Source organism: Phaenicophaeus curvirostris, chromosome 3 (genome assembly GCF_032191515.1).
Source record: "Phaenicophaeus curvirostris isolate KB17595 chromosome 3, BPBGC_Pcur_1.0, whole genome shotgun sequence".
In the NCBI taxonomy this organism is placed as follows: Eukaryota; Metazoa; Chordata; class Aves; order Cuculiformes; family Cuculidae; genus Phaenicophaeus; species Phaenicophaeus curvirostris.
In genome coordinates, this window is record NC_091394.1 from 75,764,558 (window position 1) to 75,784,150 (window position 19,593).

The 19,593-nt window shown below is 39.4% G+C and overlaps 1 protein-coding gene across 1 annotated transcript in view; it reads left to right on the forward strand.

Moving 5' to 3' along the window:
• Nucleotides 1-6,479, forward strand: part of MTDH (metadherin) — a 33,125-nt gene extending 26,646 nt beyond the window's left edge. Inside the window, exons 12-13 of the mRNA XM_069854408.1 lie at nt 2,166-2,322; nt 3,831-6,479. Of these exons, the coding sequence (XP_069710509.1) occupies nt 2,166-2,322; nt 3,831-3,901 (228 nt within the window). The 3' untranslated portion in view covers nt 3,902-6,479. The remainder of the gene's footprint in view (nt 1-2,165; nt 2,323-3,830) is intronic.
• The last annotated feature ends 13,114 nt before the right edge of the window (nt 6,480-19,593 follow it).

Here is a 19,593-nt window from a genome sequence, read left to right on the forward strand (position 1 = left end):
TAGCCTTTACTCATTGTTTCAGGTTTCCTTTCTGAACTGATGTAAGACAGAAAATCCTAGCAAAGACTAGTTCCCAGTTCTTAATATTTGGTATCAGTATCTACTTTCCCTTATCCAAAATCCAGATGGAAGTATGGTATTTGGAACAATGTCCAGATAACGCTGCGTATACCTGTATAGTTACGTTTGTAGTAATAACTACCTGCTTTAACATTCAATCCACATGTTTGTTAGTCAACCTGAGACAACTGTGTGCCGTTTAAGTCTTAATTGAGTTAAGCGCTTTCCCTAAAGGTGGAGAGTGACTCTATCTGAACAAAACTAGATGGACTTACCTTGAAAATCGTGTAGGATGTGACTTCATTTTATCGGCAGGGTTGATATTTTTAAAAAACGCCAAGTTTACCCTATTTTTAGTATTTTAAGAGAAGTATTGCAATTAATAGTTATTTAAAATAACTGTGTGTGAGTTGATGTATAAGGGCACAGCAAACTCCTCTATGCATGAAAAGTTAGAGAACTGCTGCCATCTAAATTCATGTGCTGGATTTTTTAATTAAACCTGTTTAACTTCTTGCTCAGTACAATATGGTTAAAACTAAAAGTTAAATGGATCTTTTTTCCTCTTTTATGTTCTGACTAAATTTTTTGAGATGCTTATATTGCAGTGATCGAAGCAGTGCAAACTGGTAATTATAATCTAGGATATGTGTACATCTACATCAGGGTCTGGATGCAGACTTCACTGTTCTATTGGGATAGTTCCAGGTCCTGGCTGTTGTGGCACAACTACAGCCATGGCTTCTTAATAACATCCTAGAGTTTGGGGTTTACTGCTTGACAGAAGCACCATTTTCTAATACACTGTTATTTGAAGCTTCTTGTCAGTAGGTCACCTGTTGTGGGATCATGCGTGTGTTTTCTGATTTTTCCTTTTGGAATATCAAAATGGGTTTGGGTTTTTTTTTGGGGTTTTTTTTTTTCTGTTTTACTGCACTTCAATTCCAGTAAGTGCTACGTAGTAAACTACAGTTACATCTTGTTTCTCTAGTGGGAACTTTCAAAATAGATTTTAAAAAAAAAATCACGGTTATAAAAAAATCATAGAATTGCTTGGTTGGAAAAGACCTTAGAGATCGAGTCCAACCATACCTGTCCACTACTAAACCAGATCCCCAAGCACCTCATTTACCCCTTTTTTAAACACCTCTAGGAATGGAAACTCCACCACCCCTCTGGGCAGCCTCTGCCAGTGCCTGAGAAGCCTTTCAGGGAAGAAATTTTTCCTGATGTCCAATCTGAACCTCCCCTGGCACAGCTTGAGGTCATTTCCTATTGTTGTATCACCTCTCACTTGGGAGAAGAGACCAATGCCCACCTCTCCACAACCACCTTTCAGACAGTTGTAAACAGTAATGAGGTCTCCCCTCAGCCTCCCTTTCTCCCAGCTAAACAACCCCAGGTCCCTCAGCTGCTCCTTGTAAGGCTTGTACTCCAGCCCCTTCACCAGCCTTAATTAAGTCTTAATTAAAAAAAATCACCCTTATCATTTGTTATTCATCCCCTATGTGCCCAGATAGATCAGATAATTGGAAGATACTAGGAGTGTCTTTTACTTGGCAGTTGTTCCTACAGTAGCTTCCACTGATATACTTTCTGACTGCTTTCGAAAACATCTATTATTGTAATGTAAGCATACAGAGTGTTTTGAGCAGTTGATGGGAATGACTACAAATGCTTTCTAAATGCTTTTAAGTTTGATTTTAATTTGATTTTAGTTGCATATTTGGACCTATAGAGCTTTACTGTTTGCCCTGCAACCAAATGCATACATGTCACCATCTTGCATCTGTTCTGCATATGTATCCTAGAATCTTTGTAGGATCTTAGTGAGTTGTAGATTGTTCTGGTTTTTGCATGTCATATATTGTAGGAAGAATTTTTTTGTGTTTATCTTTGATTGTATGCAACTAAAAATTTTGGCACTAGATGGCAGTCATAGTCTTACAGCCTTGATTTTAAATTTTAAGGGATTTTAATATTGGCTTAATTTTTCAATGCCATCTTTCCAGTAGCGGCTAAGTATAGTGCCATAATAGCCCTCTATAAAAGTTTTACTGTTGCATGACTTAAACTTTTGGAATTTTTTCCTGTTTTTCAAATAGCCTGAGGAGGCTCCTTCACTTGCTGTTCCTACTGAGCCGTCTGTAATTGTATCAGAGAGCGATTCTGACAAGATCGCTTCCCAAGTGCCACAGAAGCTGCAAGAGACAGATGTTTCTAGTCCCAATATTAAGCAAAACAGTGTGCCTCCTCCACAGAGTAAGTATCTCTGTACAATTCATTTTTCTGAATTCAGGTTGGTTTTTTTTTTCCTATAGAGCATATCTAGTCAGAATGCTTTGTACAGAGGTTTGGACGTAGAGTTCTGCCTCTGGTATTTATGTATTTTGTTTATATGCCTCGAGATATTTTAGCTTGTGTTGAAGTACTTGGAGAAACATGCTTTCTTTGCAAGGAAAAACTGGCTTCATGTGTTTGAATGACTGAGAATTTCTGTTGGCCTTGTCCAGTCCTTAGCAGACATTTAGACACACTCTTCCCTTCCAACGCTGTTTCAGTGGCCTGCTTGCAGGCCTTCATTGGAACAGATGGGTACTAACATAGCAGTTGACAGGATGTTTAGCTACCAGAAATTTGGGAAAATATACAAGCAATTCAATTTTCAACCTACTAGGGCTTTTTTGACTTTTCAACTTAGCTCATTAATATCTTTTTCATGAAATGTAGTAATCATGGAGGAAAACAGTTGCTCATATGGGAGTAGAAAGGTATTGTGTGATGCACTTTTTTTTGTTGGAGCCTAACAGCACATGCATCAGGCTGAACTACTACTCTGTTGTGCCTAGAGGTGTCAAACACATCCTCTGTTGTACTCTGTGAGAGTTCTGGTACTTAAGTACTCACCTGGTAAGACAGAAGAATTAGAAGGGAAGTCAGACAGTGTAAGGCATTGCTTTAAAACAAAAAATTGTTGGAATTACTTTTTAATGAGTTTAGCAAAACCAACATTTTGTAAGAACTTCCTGGCTAAGTGTTAGAGTATTAAACGGATTTTTAATGACTATAGAAGAAACTGGATGATTTCATAATATTAGTCTCATTCAACTGCACTAATTGGCTTCTTTATTTTGAATAAATTAAACAAAAGTCTTTCAAGTCAGTGTGTCAACTTACAGCTTTCTGTTCTAGTTCTAAAAGATTAAGGCTTTCGACTTATTCATGCCTCAGCAGTTGAAAGAACATCTTTTATGTTCAGCATATAAAATACTTTACCTGATCTACCACTTTTGGCAGCCAGTGTGTTTTAAGGCAGTTTGCTCTAATAAAATAGCAGTGTTTGTTTGATTATAGACTCCATGCAACCACATCATCACATATTTTAGTCTTCTGGCTTGTCACTTATACTCAATGGTTAAAAATAGTGTAATGTGATAAAAGTGAACAATTACTGTCAGTTTAGTACATGAAAGTTGCTTCCAGTTGGCCAAAATATAATAATGACCTTCCTGTAAACATTACATTAATAAAATGAATAACTTTTTTTGCATCTCAGTTTTTGCATTTGTGGGGAAAAAATAGTTTTGAAGAACTTCAAAATAGCCTGTTGGGACAAGCAGGTAAGTAAGACTCTCCTTAAAAATCATGCTAGTTGATTGTCCTGAGCAACTTCATAAGAATATAGAATATAGGATGTGCTATCCAGGATTTTAAGTCAATTCTGTGTAAGCTTTCTCAGTGCTAACACCAGAGTTCTGTTTTGTTTTTAGCAAAGTCTGAAGAAAGCTGGGAATCCCCCAAACAAGTTAAAAAGAAGAAAAAAGCAAGAAGGGAAACGTGAGCTTCCTGAGATGGACATGTCTTGCTGAATACTGTCATGAAGATTATGCTGTTTATGCAATAATTTGTGAACATGTACAGAATTTTATATAAATTTCAAACAGTTTTTAAAAACAGAACTGCTGTGAATGCAAACATCTTTAAAAAGGAATCAAAGGAAAGTATGATATAGCAAACAGAACATGCTACATTTGAAAGACATTCTGAAGAGTCTGTTTTTCCAACTTTTGGAGAGATCTTAATTAAAAAAACTGGTTTTACAACACGGTGCCCTGTTTACAACAGATTATACTCTCATCTACAGCTGCGGATAAACGATTAATTTCAAGGAAAGGTTTTCTGTAAAAATAATTGTCTGTACAATAGTGAGTGTTTCTTGCCTCTCTTTTGAGTGATGCATTAGAAGCACAGAATGTCAACCATTTGAATTTGTTTCATGCCTAAATCAAAGTGCTTTGATTAAATACATAATCTGCCATATCTTTACAGTAAGTTGGTTAGCAAGTCTGCTGGCTTTTACAGGAATCACAAGTGCAAATCATTAACCATTTGTACAGTCAGACCTTCATGGTTTATTATATGAAGTTAACACAATAAAACTGCTTTGGGTTAAAAGTTTGAGAATGTGATTTGAAACTTGAGTATGGTTCATGAAGTTATTTTTGATAATGTCTGTTACCTTACTTGAATTGTTGAAGATAACAGTATATTTTTAAGAATGCAGTAATGTGCATAAAATCGGTTTTCTTCTTCATTCCCTACAGTTCTTAGTTGATTTAGATTCCCATCTAAAACTGTATCCTTTCAACTTTTAAACTCATGTAATAATTTGAAATCAAACATTCCCTTCCCTTAACGCTTTTTTGACTCACCATACCCAATTCTATTCTGCCATACCCAATTCCGTTCTGTTCTCTGAAAATCTGAAGAAAGCCAAGTGAACTTTTTTCACTCAGATTTTTTTTCGGGATTTTTAAGATCTGCTGGAGAAATGGAGTGGCTTCAGACAGCTTTAATTGACATTGTCAAGACCAGTTATCAGGAACACATTTTTTTACTGCCTTAACCTGTAGTATGTAGAATGTGTCTAGGCTTCTGGACAGGAGTTAGTGGTTTTTATATAAAAAGTAAAAATCCATGGAAGTATAGCAGTTATAAAATAAAGACCATTTCCTGCTTGAAACTGTTGATTAAAATGGTGTTTAAGATCTGTTGTCATTTTCAGGCACTGTGTAATTACATGGTATCAAACTGGCAAATGTGTTTGTGTCTCTAAGGTGCATGCTCAGCCATGTACACTGTAAATAGCCTTTACAAAAATTTGTTTGTTAAGGATGTTAATTAACATCACCTGGTAAATTCAGTTAAAGAAGAGCCAAGATTTCCTTAAATTACTTCTGGTTTTGTGGCACAAACAGAATTGTTAACAGCTGTAACACATGGTACTGATCAACAATCTTGTACTGTCTTACTGTACTTGACTGCAGTTCAACAGTATTGCAAGGCGAGAGTAGCTAACACGGAGAGTTGGTTTTAATTGTACTGAAAATGCACCTTGCTCATGGAGAGCTTTCCTAATAAATGGATAATGGATACTAACTTGCACAGGTGTTAACCCCTGTATATCAGGAACATGTGATGCTCTAAATTGATCGGTTAAAATAAATAGAGCATATTGACAGTATTGATTTATTTACTGTGAGGTAATAACGCCTGAGTCTGGTACCTGCCGATGTTCATGTAGAATAAATCTAGAACTGAAGTACAGCCTTTCAAGGAGTATCTTAAGGCAAACACAAAAATAGGATATTACAGAATCATGCAGAGTCTTTTGCATGTAAATAATATTTTAATTTTATTTGTCTTCATAGTAAAGATTAAAAAGAAATACCCTTTGAATTCAGGTTTGTAATGTATGTCCAAAATGTATGTTTCCAATCTGTGTGTTGTGCTACAAGCCTCTTCTGTAGAAAATGAAGCATTTACATAATCAGAGAGTTTGCCCCTGAGGGCGTCCACTGCATAAATTCTTTTTTTTTTTTTTTTTATTTCCTTTTGAAGATAAAATTGGTGATATTTCTAGGTTAAGTAAGCTCTAGCTCTTGAATAGCTTTTCATTCTGAAAAAAAAAAAAAAGAAACGAACTAGCTAACAACATAGGAACCCTGCTAATTAACTGCTACTACTAAGCAGAATCATATAAATACATAGCCTTCCTTTTAAAACGTTGTTACCTATTTAGCAGCGTCTCTTACAGTCGTCTTAATGTGCAGTTTCAACATCTTTGAAAGCAAAACCTGCTTTATTTCGCATTATTAAGAGTAACTGTATAGCATATTGTCTATAAATAGAAACTTTGTTATCTATGTACTGTCATGTTTCTATGAATCAAGCAGTGGTTAGTCTTAATGATACACTGAATCCAGACTTTGGTACTTTGATAGAAAGAGGAAACACCATTTAAAGAAACTTAATTTTTTATTTTTTCTTTTTTCTTTCTTCTTTTTTTTTTTTTGTTGTTGAATGCATGGAATTGTTTCATAAATCCAATATGTTGGGTTTTTCTAAATACTCTGGAATTATTTGTACGCGTAATTTAAACTTGTTGTGATGATGTGTAATTGGATAGTCATGGCATATTTTTCTTTTGCGGGGAGGGAGAGGTGTACAGAATTCATATGTACTTGTGACAAAGGTTGCAACTGTGCATTGGTTTGAAGGGGGGTGAAAACTGTATTTCTGATGCCCTTTTAGAAGTCTAAAGAAAAGAGTGCAAGGAAAAGCACTACTCTTAATATTTACTAAGAAAGAATGTACATATTAAAAACATTTCAAACTTTATAGAAATACTTTCAGTACTGTTGTGTTGTAACTGAATTGAATCTTACTGGAAACTGCCTTATTAACAGTTCTAAGCCATGGGATTGTCCTGTGTGAATAAGGCTTTTGAAAAGTGCAGACATGAGAATATATGGCTTAAGCAGTTATTGCTCATAGCCGTTGTGCCTTTAAATGACTCGGGTTGGTTGCTAGGCAAGATTTCAGTTGTTAACAAAATGTGAGTCTCTTGCAGCCACCTGTAAGTGTGTGTCTCCTGTTGGTAACTGCTGAGTACCAACGAAGGACAAAGTTTCAGTTTTCCAGGCCTGAAGGGAAAGATATCTTTGTTCTGCTGTTAGTGGAAGAGAAAAAGAAATGGAGTTACTTCCTAAAAAAACATTACTAAAACTATTCTACTGTGAAAAATCCAAGCGAATTGCTTCATTTAAGAACTAAGAGCATCGTTTGGGTGAATTGTGGGGAGGGCATGGAGGACTGGACCAGGAAGGGCTGCATGGCCAATAGTCCTTAACCTGAAAGTAGTGCAGTGTCTTCCCGCAGGACTCACAGAACTGCTGTTAGTTCAAATGAGTGTTGGGAATAAAGTGGGAGAACTTGCATTTTGTCAGATGCAGGGCGGGGCGGTTGGGGGGGATGTGTGTGGAATTTGTTTCCTGTACTGTTGCACGTTGCTTCTAATGATTCACAGGCTGTTCTTCCTGAAAGTTGCTTGAATTGCTAAAATTGTTTAGTCTCCATATTGAATCCCTTTAGTCAGTGAAACTTGAACTTGTGTTCTTTTAAATATCTGGTTAGTTGGACCAAGCTGAAGGTTTCTGGTTCACTGAAAAATCTGTTTCTTTACTGAAACTATGATGTGTTTAATTTCTGGAAATTGCATTTAAAGCTCTTAACGTGAAAATCCTGATTTCAGGGTTTCATACAATGCTTTTAAAAAAAGAAACCAAACAAACATCCCTGAGAACATCTGCAGCTCAAATCAAATACTTTTTCTGTCCTGATTGTCGCATCAAGTGATTTCTTAAGTTGGTTTAGTATTTCTAATTCAGTCCATGGCAAAGGGTAAGTCATGGGCCACTCAGAACTGGATCACCACAATGAACTCGTAAAACTGACTAGTTTACCATGATTCCCTGTTTCTCAGGGACAGCAAGTCTATTACACGCAGAGTGTTTCTACTTAGCTGTTCAATAGGCTCTGACTTGGGGTTAAGTGATTCCTTATTTCAAATATCTGATGAAGTGTAAACCAAATACTTTGTTTCAGAGACCCATTCTGTCTAAGGCTGCCACAGCTCGTGTTTCACCATTATACTATTTTCTCAACCATTCTCCTCTATGTAACCAACAAGCAAAAAGCTGTGCCTCCAGCTACATCTGCAAATGAAGGTCTGGGTTGGAGAAAATGCCCCTCTGCTGTGATGCTGTAACTTGCATTCACTCTTTTTTACAGCCAGGCTTTAATGTGTCATTCGAAGAGGCATGTGTTAAAGAGGAGGTGGCCCTATCATCCTGCTCTAAAGTTATTATATTTATAGCTCAAACTAGCTAAAAGTGGAAAATAAATCAGTTTGCTAATAAACAGTAATGTTGACTTCCCTATTTTTATAGACTGATTTAGGTATTTCCTTATTTTTCACTGCCTTGAAAATTGAAAGTTTTGCCTTAGAAAAGTCTGAGAGGAGCTCAGATTGTTTGTTCACAATCCCTTTGAGCCCCCTCACTGTTCTTGCCATCTGCACACAATACAACTCCTGAATGCCCCCCCAGATGTGGTTGTACTGATGTCAACTGCTATTGCTTTGTGCTTGCCTAGGAAAAGAAGGGGTACTTGAAACAGGTGATAGTCCCTATCTGAACAACAAATCTTGGCTTGAGGGCTGAGGAATTTGGGGGATCTAGTAAATACTGGAACTGTTTCCTTCATTTGTGGTTCACCTTTTAGTTCCTCCTCTTGCTTATTCAAAACAAACAGGCAAACTAGGACTTGCAAGGTCATCGCTTCCTGACTGTAAGCCTGGAATATCCCAACATCAATCATAGAATCATTTGGTTAGAAGAGACCTTTGAGATCATTGATTTCAACCATACCTGTCCACTACTAAACTATAGGGCTGAGCACTTTGTCTACCTGTCTTTTAAATATCTGCAGGGATGGTGACTCAACCACCTCTCGGGGCAGCTGGTCCAGTGCCCAAGAGCTCTTTCTATAAAGAAATTTTTCCTCATGTCTGATCTGAATCTCCCCTGATGCAATTTGAGGTTATTTCCTCTCATCCTATCTTTTCTTACTTGGGAGAAGAGACCAACACCCACCTCACTACAACCTCATTTCAGGTAGTTGTAGACAGGCACCCCCTCAGCCTCCTTTTCTCTAGGCTAAACAACCCCAGTTCCCTCAGCTGCTCATAAGCCTTGGTCTCCAGCCCCTTCACCAGCTTTGTTGCTTTTCTCTGGATGCATCCAGCACCTCAACATCTTTCTTGTAGTGAGGGGGACAAAACTGAACACAGTATTCAGGATGCAGCCTCACCAATACCGAGCACAGTGGCACAGTCACTTCTCTGGACCTGCTGGTCACGCAGTTTCTGATACAAGCCAAGATCCCATTGGCCTTCTTGGCCACCTGGGCACACTGCTGGCTCACGTTCAATCAGCTGTCAACCAACACCCCCAGGTCCTTCTCTGCCAGGCAACTTTCCAGCTATTCTCTAAGCCTGTAGCACTGCACAGGAATTTTCCATACCAGGTGCAGGACCCAACACTTGGCCTTGTTGAACCTCAGCCCATCCATCCAGACTCTTCAGATCCCTCTATAGAGCCTCCCTCCCCTCAGGCAGATCAACACTTCCAGCTTCATGTCATCCGTGAACTTACTAAGGGTGCACTCAATTCCCAATTCCCCCCAGCCCGATCCTCAATAAAGATATTGAACAGAACTGTACACAGCACTGAGCCTTGGGAGCACCACTTGTCACTGGCCTCCAACTGGATTCAACTCCATTCTCCACCGCTCTTTGGGCCTGGACATCCAGATTTTTACCCAGCAGAGGATATGCCTGTCCAGGCCAATGGCAGCCAGTTTCTAAAGCAGGATACTGTGAGAAATGGTGTCAAAGACTTCAGTAAAGTCCAGGTACACTGTATCCACAGCCTTTCCATCATCTACTGGGCAGGTCACCTTGTCATAGAAGGAGATCCGGTTAGTTTGGCAGAACCTGCGTTGACTGGGCCTGATCACCTGGTTGTCTTTTGTGTGTTGTGTGATAGCACTCACAATGACCTCCTCCATGAACTTCCTCAGCCCCGAGGTCAGACTGACAGGCCTGTAGTTCCCCAGATCCTCCCTCTGACCTTCCTTGTACGTAGATGTAATATTTGCCAATCTCCAGTCAAGTGGAACTTACCTAGTCAGCCAGGACTTCTGATAGTTGATAGCTGACGGAAAGGGGGGTTTGTGAGCACCTTCACCAGCTCCCTCAATACCCTTGTGTGGATCCCAAATCCACTTATATCCCAATCAAAGCATAATTTTTTAAACTATTTTTGCAGCCAGAATGCTTCCCATCCAGACCTTTATTGAATCTTAAGAGGGGGCAGGAGGGGCTAGGGAGGAAAAAAAAGACAACCAAAACCTTTGAAGATAACTTGTGGAAGTGTCATCTAGAAGAGTTGGAAGACCGTAAGTATTCCTCATACAGACACCTGTTTTGCCAGGTAACCCAATGATGAATCCTCCTCTGTGCCCAGTGAGTTTGGAGCTGTATGTTGGGCCTTAAATGGGGAACTGTGAACTCTATAGATGTTGCAAACTAAACATAAAAAAAATATTTACATTTGAGTAAAGAGGGATTTCCTTTAAAAGAAAGAAAAGAAAAGGTCATAGTTGAGCTGGCTAGTTATGCTTCTTTATTGTTTCAACACTGAAAAATTATGAACAGAAAACAGAGTACTATAAAATAACTATACATGACTGCTACCTGGCTTTCCATATGTGTAAAGGTTTTTCCTGTGGTATGCATAAAATACATCTCCATAATTGTATTTTCTATTGGTCAAATCCTGCATAGACTTCTCAAGGTGTTTTTTTTCCAGAGGCTTGGTTAGAGTTTGTGAGATCTATGCATTCTTCTTTAAAAATTGTACTGCTTTAGACTGATGCAGTGTTAAACAGCTTCCTTCTTGTCACCACCAGAAGAGTTAGATGGTTCTGAATTACAGACGAATTTAATCCCTATCAGTACTTACTTTTCTGATAGCGTGGGGGTAAAAAAAACCTAATAAACTCAGTGAAATTAATTACAGAATGGTCAGGTTTGGAAGGGACCTCTGGAGATCATCTACTCCAACCCCCCCAGATAAAGCAAGTTCACCTGCAGCAGGTTGCACATCCAGGTGGGCTTTGAGTTTCCAGAAAAGGAGACTCCGCACCCTCCCTGGGCAGTCTGTTCCAGTGCTCCATCACCCTCACAGTAAAGAAGTTTTTCCTCATGTTCAGGTGGAACTTCCTACGCTACAGTTTATAACTGTTGCCCCTTGTCCTGTCCCTGGGCACTGTTGAGGAGAGACTCAAGGTTGTAGTCTTGGCCCTTCCGAGTTTTGCCAGTAACAATTTAGGATAGGGTGGCTACCTCAGGTTCCTGTTGCAAGTAGCCTGTTAAAAGTAGCACTGCCGTGCTAGCTGTGGTGGTGCAGCCCCCTCCTCCTTCATCCACTCTGCAATCTCAGGGTAAGCCATGCATGTTATGGGAGAAAATTCCCTTTGTGTCCTTGCCTTTGTACTAGTGCAGTGAGTTGGAGCAATGAGGCACTCCCTGACCTCCTGGCAAAGAGGAGACTGAAGGGAGACCTCATTGCAGTCTACAAGTCCCTCACAAGGGGAGGAAGAAGAGCAGGCACCGATCTCTTCTCTATGGCAACCAATGACAGGACCTAAATGAATGGCAGGAAGATGTGGCGGGGGAGTTTTATGTTGGATACCAGGAAAAAGTAGTTAAGAATTTGTGAGGATTCAAAGTTTGTCTGCTAACGCTGACAAGGATAAAGGAAAAGTAAGACTTCTCAGGGCTCAATGATTGCCTGTTGAGGAATTCCGACACATTAAAAGTGAGTAATTCACTAAGGTAAAGAATTGAGGAATTTTGTTCATAGTTTAGTCTCTATGTCTGGATATCCATGTGGGGGGGGATGTGATTTGGCTTAGGAAACCTTGCAGCAAGTCTTGTGTGAACCTTACCACTCCCAAATCTTTACCCAAGTCATCATTAAGACTGCGATAAATTCCATTAAATAACTGTTGTAAACAAGCACTTTTACAACATCATGTTAAACCTACTTTTGCTGATGCCTTTGACAGTGGTTCTTTAAGTGACCTGAATCTTCCCAGCTTTCATTTGACTCTGTAACCATTTTGTTCCAGTTTTATGTCTTAGTTTCACTGGCCTTTTGCTTGGAACTTTTTCAGACAAATTTCTTTCTCCATGCTTGCCAGCAAGGTCTGAGAAGCTGCTTCAAGTAGAACCACGTCTGAGATTATACGGTGAATTGTGCGCTCTTGTAGACCAAGTGGCCAACACTCTACAGCAGCAGTACCACTTTGCCCACACCCATACTTATGCTGCCTGTTTGTTTCACCTCCAGAAGGTGTGAGTGTGGCTGGTAAATAAGGCTAAGACTGCAGTGGTACTCGAGTGGTATTCTTACTGCTGCTGGCTCTCCAGTATTTCTGCTATAAGTCATGTCCGTGGTCTATTTAGAGTTGAGTCGTATTGATGTTGCTTTAAGTATGAGACTTGCACCGTTATCTTTAACATGGGGGAGTGGTTCCCCCTTCACAGATGCCTTTCTCTTTTTTTTCTGTCACTGTGCTACCTGGCTGATTATTTTTAAACTTTAAAAAATCTTAATCATCATAGAGATTTGAAATATCTTCTTTCTTTTTGCTGGATTTTTTTTCTGCAGTTTCGAGGGACAGAGGCTCAAAGAACTGTCTGCTCTGAACTAATGTGATGATTTAAGTAAAAAAAAAAAAAGAAAACTTGTCTTAATGAACAAAAGTGTTACTCAGATTTGACCTAGGAATTGACAATTTTTGAACTGTGGTAATAGTAAAATACATTTAAGTGCTTTTCTGGAGTGGGTTCAGGATGCTCAGTGCTTGGTAGAACTGAGCTGGAAAATCAATAGTGTGCTATTTTATATTCATGCACTACAGAGGTGTAGTTCAAAGTCATCCAAATCATGCAGCCTGCTCACTGTGGAACTCCTCTACAATGTTTTAGGATTTTGTCTTTTACTGCGAGTCCTTAGTAGACATGCAGAACAGCAGATTTAGTGATTGTTTTTGGAATGATTTGAACACTTCAGCCTGTGCTGCCTTGAATATAAAATAAATACCTAGTAGACTGCAGCAGAGATGCATAATCGAAGGATTCCAGAGCCTGACATTTCAGTGACTGGGAGAGACAGGTTTTATGTACCCAAGGATTGCCATGTGTTTTGGATATCTCCAGTAACATCTTGTGAATACCAGGCTATAGGAAACTTGGTCAGAAGTCATGTGTCAGAAAACAGCCTTTTACTTGCTCACTTCCATGCAGAATGTCTGTTGTGCAGCACAAGGTCGACATGTGAAAGCAGGATCGCAAGTGCTTCACTTTGCATTAATAATTCCATCACTAAAAATCTTGACTTTGCACTACTATGCCGCTGGGATTCATTGCTCTGTGCTGCCAGAGAACATCAGCCAGAGCACATTTTCTTGTGTAAAGACTTAAAGTAATGCTAATATCTCTTGAGAGCACCACATGTCGTCTTCCATGCAGTATTTTACTTCTGCTTTGTGTTGCTGCTCTGTGGAGGACAGAATACAGTCTGAGGCTTTAAACTCTGTAGACTTAATTGTTCCAAATATTTCTTCAGCAGTTCACCTCAAAGAAGGTATTTTTACAATTTAACCAGGGGAAAGAATTCTAAATGCAAATTGTTTTCTTTATTTGTGGCCAACGAGTGGCTCAGCCATGCTCTAAATTAAATAAGCTATCAGCAGGCTGTTCTGCCAGAGCTTTAAGGATGCCTCTCTCAGCATGGTAAAAATTCTCAGCAAGGGGTGCTTGACTATCTTGCAAATATGAAGGGGTCCTGTGAAGCAGTTAGGTGATTCAAGGGCTTATGTACACTAAACATCAAAGGGGAAGGGGAAAAATTTGCAGATTTACATTTTCAAAGTAAACTTGGTTTTGGAGAATGTCATGTTATTTTTATATGTTTATGATCATTTTATATGTTTATGTCATTTTATATGTTTATGATCAGTTATTATTATGTTAGAACTGAAAAGAAAGTCAGATACTGAGAAGCTGAGCAAACAGTATTAGGAAGCTGCAGGATGCATAGTAATGGCATTACATTGTTACATACCTGCCAACTTGGCCCACCAAGACTGACTTAGTTTCAGAACACTATCAGAATTAGTTTAAGCACTGACTGAAAGAGATGCTAGGTTAGTACAAAATAGGAGGTTCTGCTCTCCAGAGTGATAAACGTGTATCATTCTGGTCTGCTGAGATAGGATTTCTGTATGCCACACTTAAGCCACTCGTATTCCAAAGGTTTATATGTAGATGTTTGACACTAAATGAGTTACAAGAGAAATGATGAGTTTGAGTTGTATGCTATTACAATTAAACTTACTCAGTGCTTTTACTAGTCCATTAGTGAATACTAACATGAGTTGGGAGGTCATAGAATCATAGAATCACCAGGTTGGAAAGACCCACTGGATCATCAAGTCCAACCATTCCTATCAAACACTAAACTCTGCAATGTTGGCTCGATCAGGTTTTCCAAAGTTGCTTCAGACTATAATCAAACGTGCTCAGATGGGCATGCCTATAAAATGCTTTACAGTCACAGTATAATAGTATACTTCTGCCTGTACTGGAGCACACAGCAGAAAGCAGTGTGAGCGAGAAACATGCTTTGGATGTGATGTTTATACTGTACTCAGGGATTCGTTGTCAAATAATGCTTTATCTCTAGAATTATGTTGGTATTTGTTATGTTATTTGCTATACAAAGTGAAGGATGAAAAATTAGGCATATGATTTCAACTATCAATGTTACTTCTGGCATGAGGGATCCTCGGAGGACTGCAATGAAAAGAAGCCAAGAATATCTTTGGTTTCTATAACTAGAACAACATTAGCAGCCTTGATCCGTCTTTGCTCAAGAGACATTATAAAATATACAGTAGTAGAGAGCTTCATTTCACCCTCCACACATACACCGGGTACTGGTGGCTCCATCTTATCTAGCTTTTAATCTCAATTTCCTAGCTGCATTTCCCAATGCATAGAAAAGATCTATACGTTGGAACAAACTTCATCCAATTAAACTTGTTGTGTTGTGTTTGCTCTTGAAGTAACAAATCCATCTATGCTGTATCTCTGTACTTATAAAGGACATGTCATGGACCTATAATTATATATAGCATATACATAATAAAAGATGTTACATTTTATCTACAGTACTTGCAGTTTGCCTCTGTGTGGGCTGCAGAAAAAGGCAAGTACTGGCTAACTGCTTGAATTGCAGGGGATTCAGTACAGGTTGAAGGTGGCAAACCCAGTTGACATTTTCACAATATAAAGCCACCAGCTCATATTGCGTGTTTTCCAAGTATGGCTGGCAAGCAAGTGATCTCCATTGGTGGCTCCATATTAAGCAATAGATGGTTGTGACACTATGGAAAAGTCCAGTGCTCTTCTTAGCACAGAAAAAAATAGTACGGGTGAGACTGTAAGTTTCTGTAAAGCACCACGATAAACCTCTGCCTGCAATGAACATCAGCATGCACTGGAGCTTGCTCAGGTGTCTAGCAGACCTGGAAGGGAGCAGGAAAAGAAGAGTAACTCCACAAACAGTCCAAGTAATGATGATGTTCAATTGCTTTAAAGCTGGTGATAGCTAAAAGCTCAGGTTATTGGTGCTTAATGTGCTAAACAACAAAACACACTTCAGAGAAAGTCTAAGCATGTTCCTGAGTAAAGTAGTGAGGTACTGCTCAAAGCCTCATTAGCATCTAAAAAGACAAAACTGTGAAGTGTTTGCTGTGTAACTTACAGACAGTAATAAATTACATGCATTTTAATTCCTATTGACTGTACTTAAAAATCAGTGCTGTTTCTCAATAGGATGGAAGAAAATGATTTATCATTAGACTGAGATTGTTAATAAGAGACAAATGATCATGACTTCTACTTAGATATAGGTTAAAAAAACATCCAAACAAATACGTGAACAGAACATGCTTGATGAAGAAAACTAGGTGGAATATCTAACTTCTACATTTTAAAAATAGTAAGCTTTTAAAAGAAGATAAAAAAAAACCATAATCACATGATTTAAAAGGGAATAAAATCTGGCAACACTCCCAGTGTTAAGCCATACTCAAATGAATCCATAAATTAAACATTAACTAATCTAACTAATGGAACAAAAAGGAAGTAAATACTATTTGATGTATATTAGCTTTTCTTAGAGGGTCTGCCTCTCCTATCAATCAAAGACCTGTGACCTCTCTGACCACAATCTCAGCACAATATTATAAACTGTCACTGAGATTTCATCTGCTCAAGCAGTCTGACAAGCAGCGAGACGCTGTTGGCAACACGGCCACCTATTTATCAAACAGCTCCATCTCATCCACATATGCTGTATTTCATGTTCTATAATTGGCTACAGACTGCAGATAAAATGTACCACTTGGTTTAGTACCTTGTCCATCGTTAGCATTCAGGCCAAAACCCCAGAAAGTCTCCAAACATGACCTTCCACTGAGTTGCTGTAGTAAAATGTCAAGCATAAATTCCAGGTTGTTCGAATCCAAGTACTGAAGAGGAATGGCGTTTATAATCCCAATACTGTGTCCTTTGATTAAATAAATACTGTAATATCTGATGCCTGTGGTTTAAAAGGCTTTTACAAAACTGTCTAGACCCCTACACAGGTGAGAGAAGCAATAAACATACTTAAAGAACTGGAAGCAGTGTCTGATAAGTAGAGGATTAATTTCTCAAAAAGACTTGGAGAAGACTTCGTTGCAGAGTGGAAGCTAATAGGATGCGATGTGCTAGAGGGCTCGTTAGCCTGATGGAGGAAGAGATGATGAGTTTGAGTTGGATACAAGACACCTGCACTTACTAGCTTGGTTGATAATGGTGGTAACTAGGCTGTCAAAAAATTCGTGGTGGTGTCTCCATTTCTCAGAGTCTTCAGGTATGCTGTGCCAGTGGAGGGGAAAAGCCAAAGCTCTTCCACTCCCCTGGGTGTAAGTTGAGGCCTGAGGTTCTTAGCTGGGAGAACTAAGGTTACTATAGACATTCACAGACTTATGACAGAAAAAGGAGAGTGAATTTATTTTCTTTATTTATTGCTAAGGTACTGGTTAGTGGTATAGAAATGCTGTAGTGTCCTGGATACAGCTGGGAAAGAGTTAATCTTCACAAAAAGCTAGGAGGGGAACAACTGGCTCAGCTGACCCAAACTGGCCAAAGGGATGTTCTATACTGTACAGATGTCATGCTCAGTATATATGATGAGGAGGTTTGTGGCTTGGGAGTGTGGCTCAGGAGTGTGCAGGGCATTGATTTTCTGAGTGGTGAACAGTTTGTGCTGCATATCATTCACTGTGTATATTCTTCTATTATTATTGTTATTGGTTTTCCCCTCCTTTGCTGTCCTATTAATCTGGTTTTATCCCAACCCATGAGTTTTATCTTTGTTTCAGATGCTCCTCCCTATCCCCAGCGAGGGGGCACTGTGGTCCTTTGTTGCTGACGGGGGCTAAACCATGACAGGTAGGAAGTTTGAAAGAATAAACATACTTTTAACACATCGTACTCTATCTTCAGGTATACTTTTCAGACTTTGACTTCATACACTTTTCTTCTATGCATTCATCTCTTAAGGATTTTTACTAGCATCAGTTATCTTCAGTCAAGCTTGCATTAGCACTTCACTGATTTTGCAAATTATTACTAACAAAAACTTATTCTAGTCAGTTATCTAAATACTCAAAATTAATAAACTTGTTATGCCTTTATTCTTCTTTTAATCAATTTCTAGATCAATCCAACTTGCTTCTGTAATAAAATAGTTCTTTTGAGCCACCACATAAGGTTCACTAATGTTGCATGAATTTCTGTGGTCTATACCTACTGTCTTTGGATGTTTAATAAGGAACAGACGTGTATGCCCCTCGCCATTATGAATGCCAGAGCCTGAGAGAGCTACAAGACACTTGAAATTTTCAGACCTGCCAGGTCTTCTGGCCATGTCACTTGGTAGTACTGAGACATGAATGTTCCTCTCCTACCTTGAAGGAGAAAATACCCATTATGAGCCATAACCAGGTTTCTGGTGGATAGTGACTGCAGGAACTGCTGTCTCCAGGCACTGTTGTGGGTGGCTGGCTATTTGGTACCCCTCAGTTTTGTTCTAAATAGTTGCTTCATGGGAAGCCCTTGTATTTGCTTTCCCTGGTACCCCTGCATGCTTTTATTAGAAAACATTCAGTGAATTGAGCAGGTGACCCGCTTGGGGCTGAGGAACATGCACAATAAGGAAGGAGCAGCCGAAGGAGGCAGTTACAGCACCAACCGCAAGCCTCCAGTGCCACTGTGAAAACCAGGAGATCAATGTGCTGTGCAGACATGGTCAGTGGCAAGACTTGCCATGTGCTCCTGGTATGGCTCTGGATGAGGAACACCATTAGCAGCATGGCTAAGAATAATATAGAAAATGCCACAGTGTTATTGACCTTGGAAAAAGTGTCAAGAAAGGCTGAAAACACTCTGCGCTCACACCCTGCAGGCTGGGACTTACAGATCTTCCAGAAAGACAAGGGTAAGTCCATAGCAGAGAGTGGTAGAAGGTCCTTTAGAAAGCTGTCACTGGATTGGACTCCGTGGCAAGCATGTGTTCAGTTTGTAACAACACTGACCCCATCATCTCATTCTAAAGGTGGAACATATTGGAAATAAATTGCAGGGGTTTAGTGTAGCTTGGGACTGCAGGGTTGCCCTGTGTGGGAGGACACCATACCCTGTGCTTGCCATAGCCACTGCCAGATGTCTTTAACTCCAGTGTATCTTCTACATGCCCCATCTTCAGCAAGGGGAGCCTGTGGCAATCCTGTGCAAATGTGCTTGAGAAAGAACAGCAGGAGCAATGCCGGGGAGAAAGGGACGAGGCAAAAAAGAGCCACCTGAGGAGAAATAGAAGAAACACATGGGAAGAGATATTGTTGGGGATAGGATGGGGCACATTGTTTTGGAAGGAGGCACTACATGCTGGAACAAGTTACGCTTTTGAGGACGTTGCAGCCCATGGATAGCCTAATGTATCCGATACTGAAGAAAGTCTTCCAGTACATGTTGCTAAATTTCAAAGCTTCTGCCAGACAAAGAATTAGATAACCTGTTTTTAAGGTTTCTAGTGGATGTAGCACAGATGGGTTTTTCTCATCCAAAATGTTAAAATTAATCTGTGAGGCTAGCATGAACGGGAAGGACAGAAGAAAAAAGCAAGAGCTGATCTCAGTGTGCACCAGAGCTCACCAGCCTTAGTTTGAGATATCAGCACAGAAAAACTGCGAAGTTTTCAGGACTGAAAAGGGGAAAAGGAAAGAGGCAGTAAAGAGTTTTTTCTTGGAGAGCATTTGAGCCCTTGGCTTTTCTGATTTAAGAAGGCAACATATCAAAATATTTTTACTATATGTTTTTTAAAATCAGTGACCTTAAAACAGAATTATGAAGCTGTGGCCCAGGAGAGCTAGAGCTACAAATGCAAT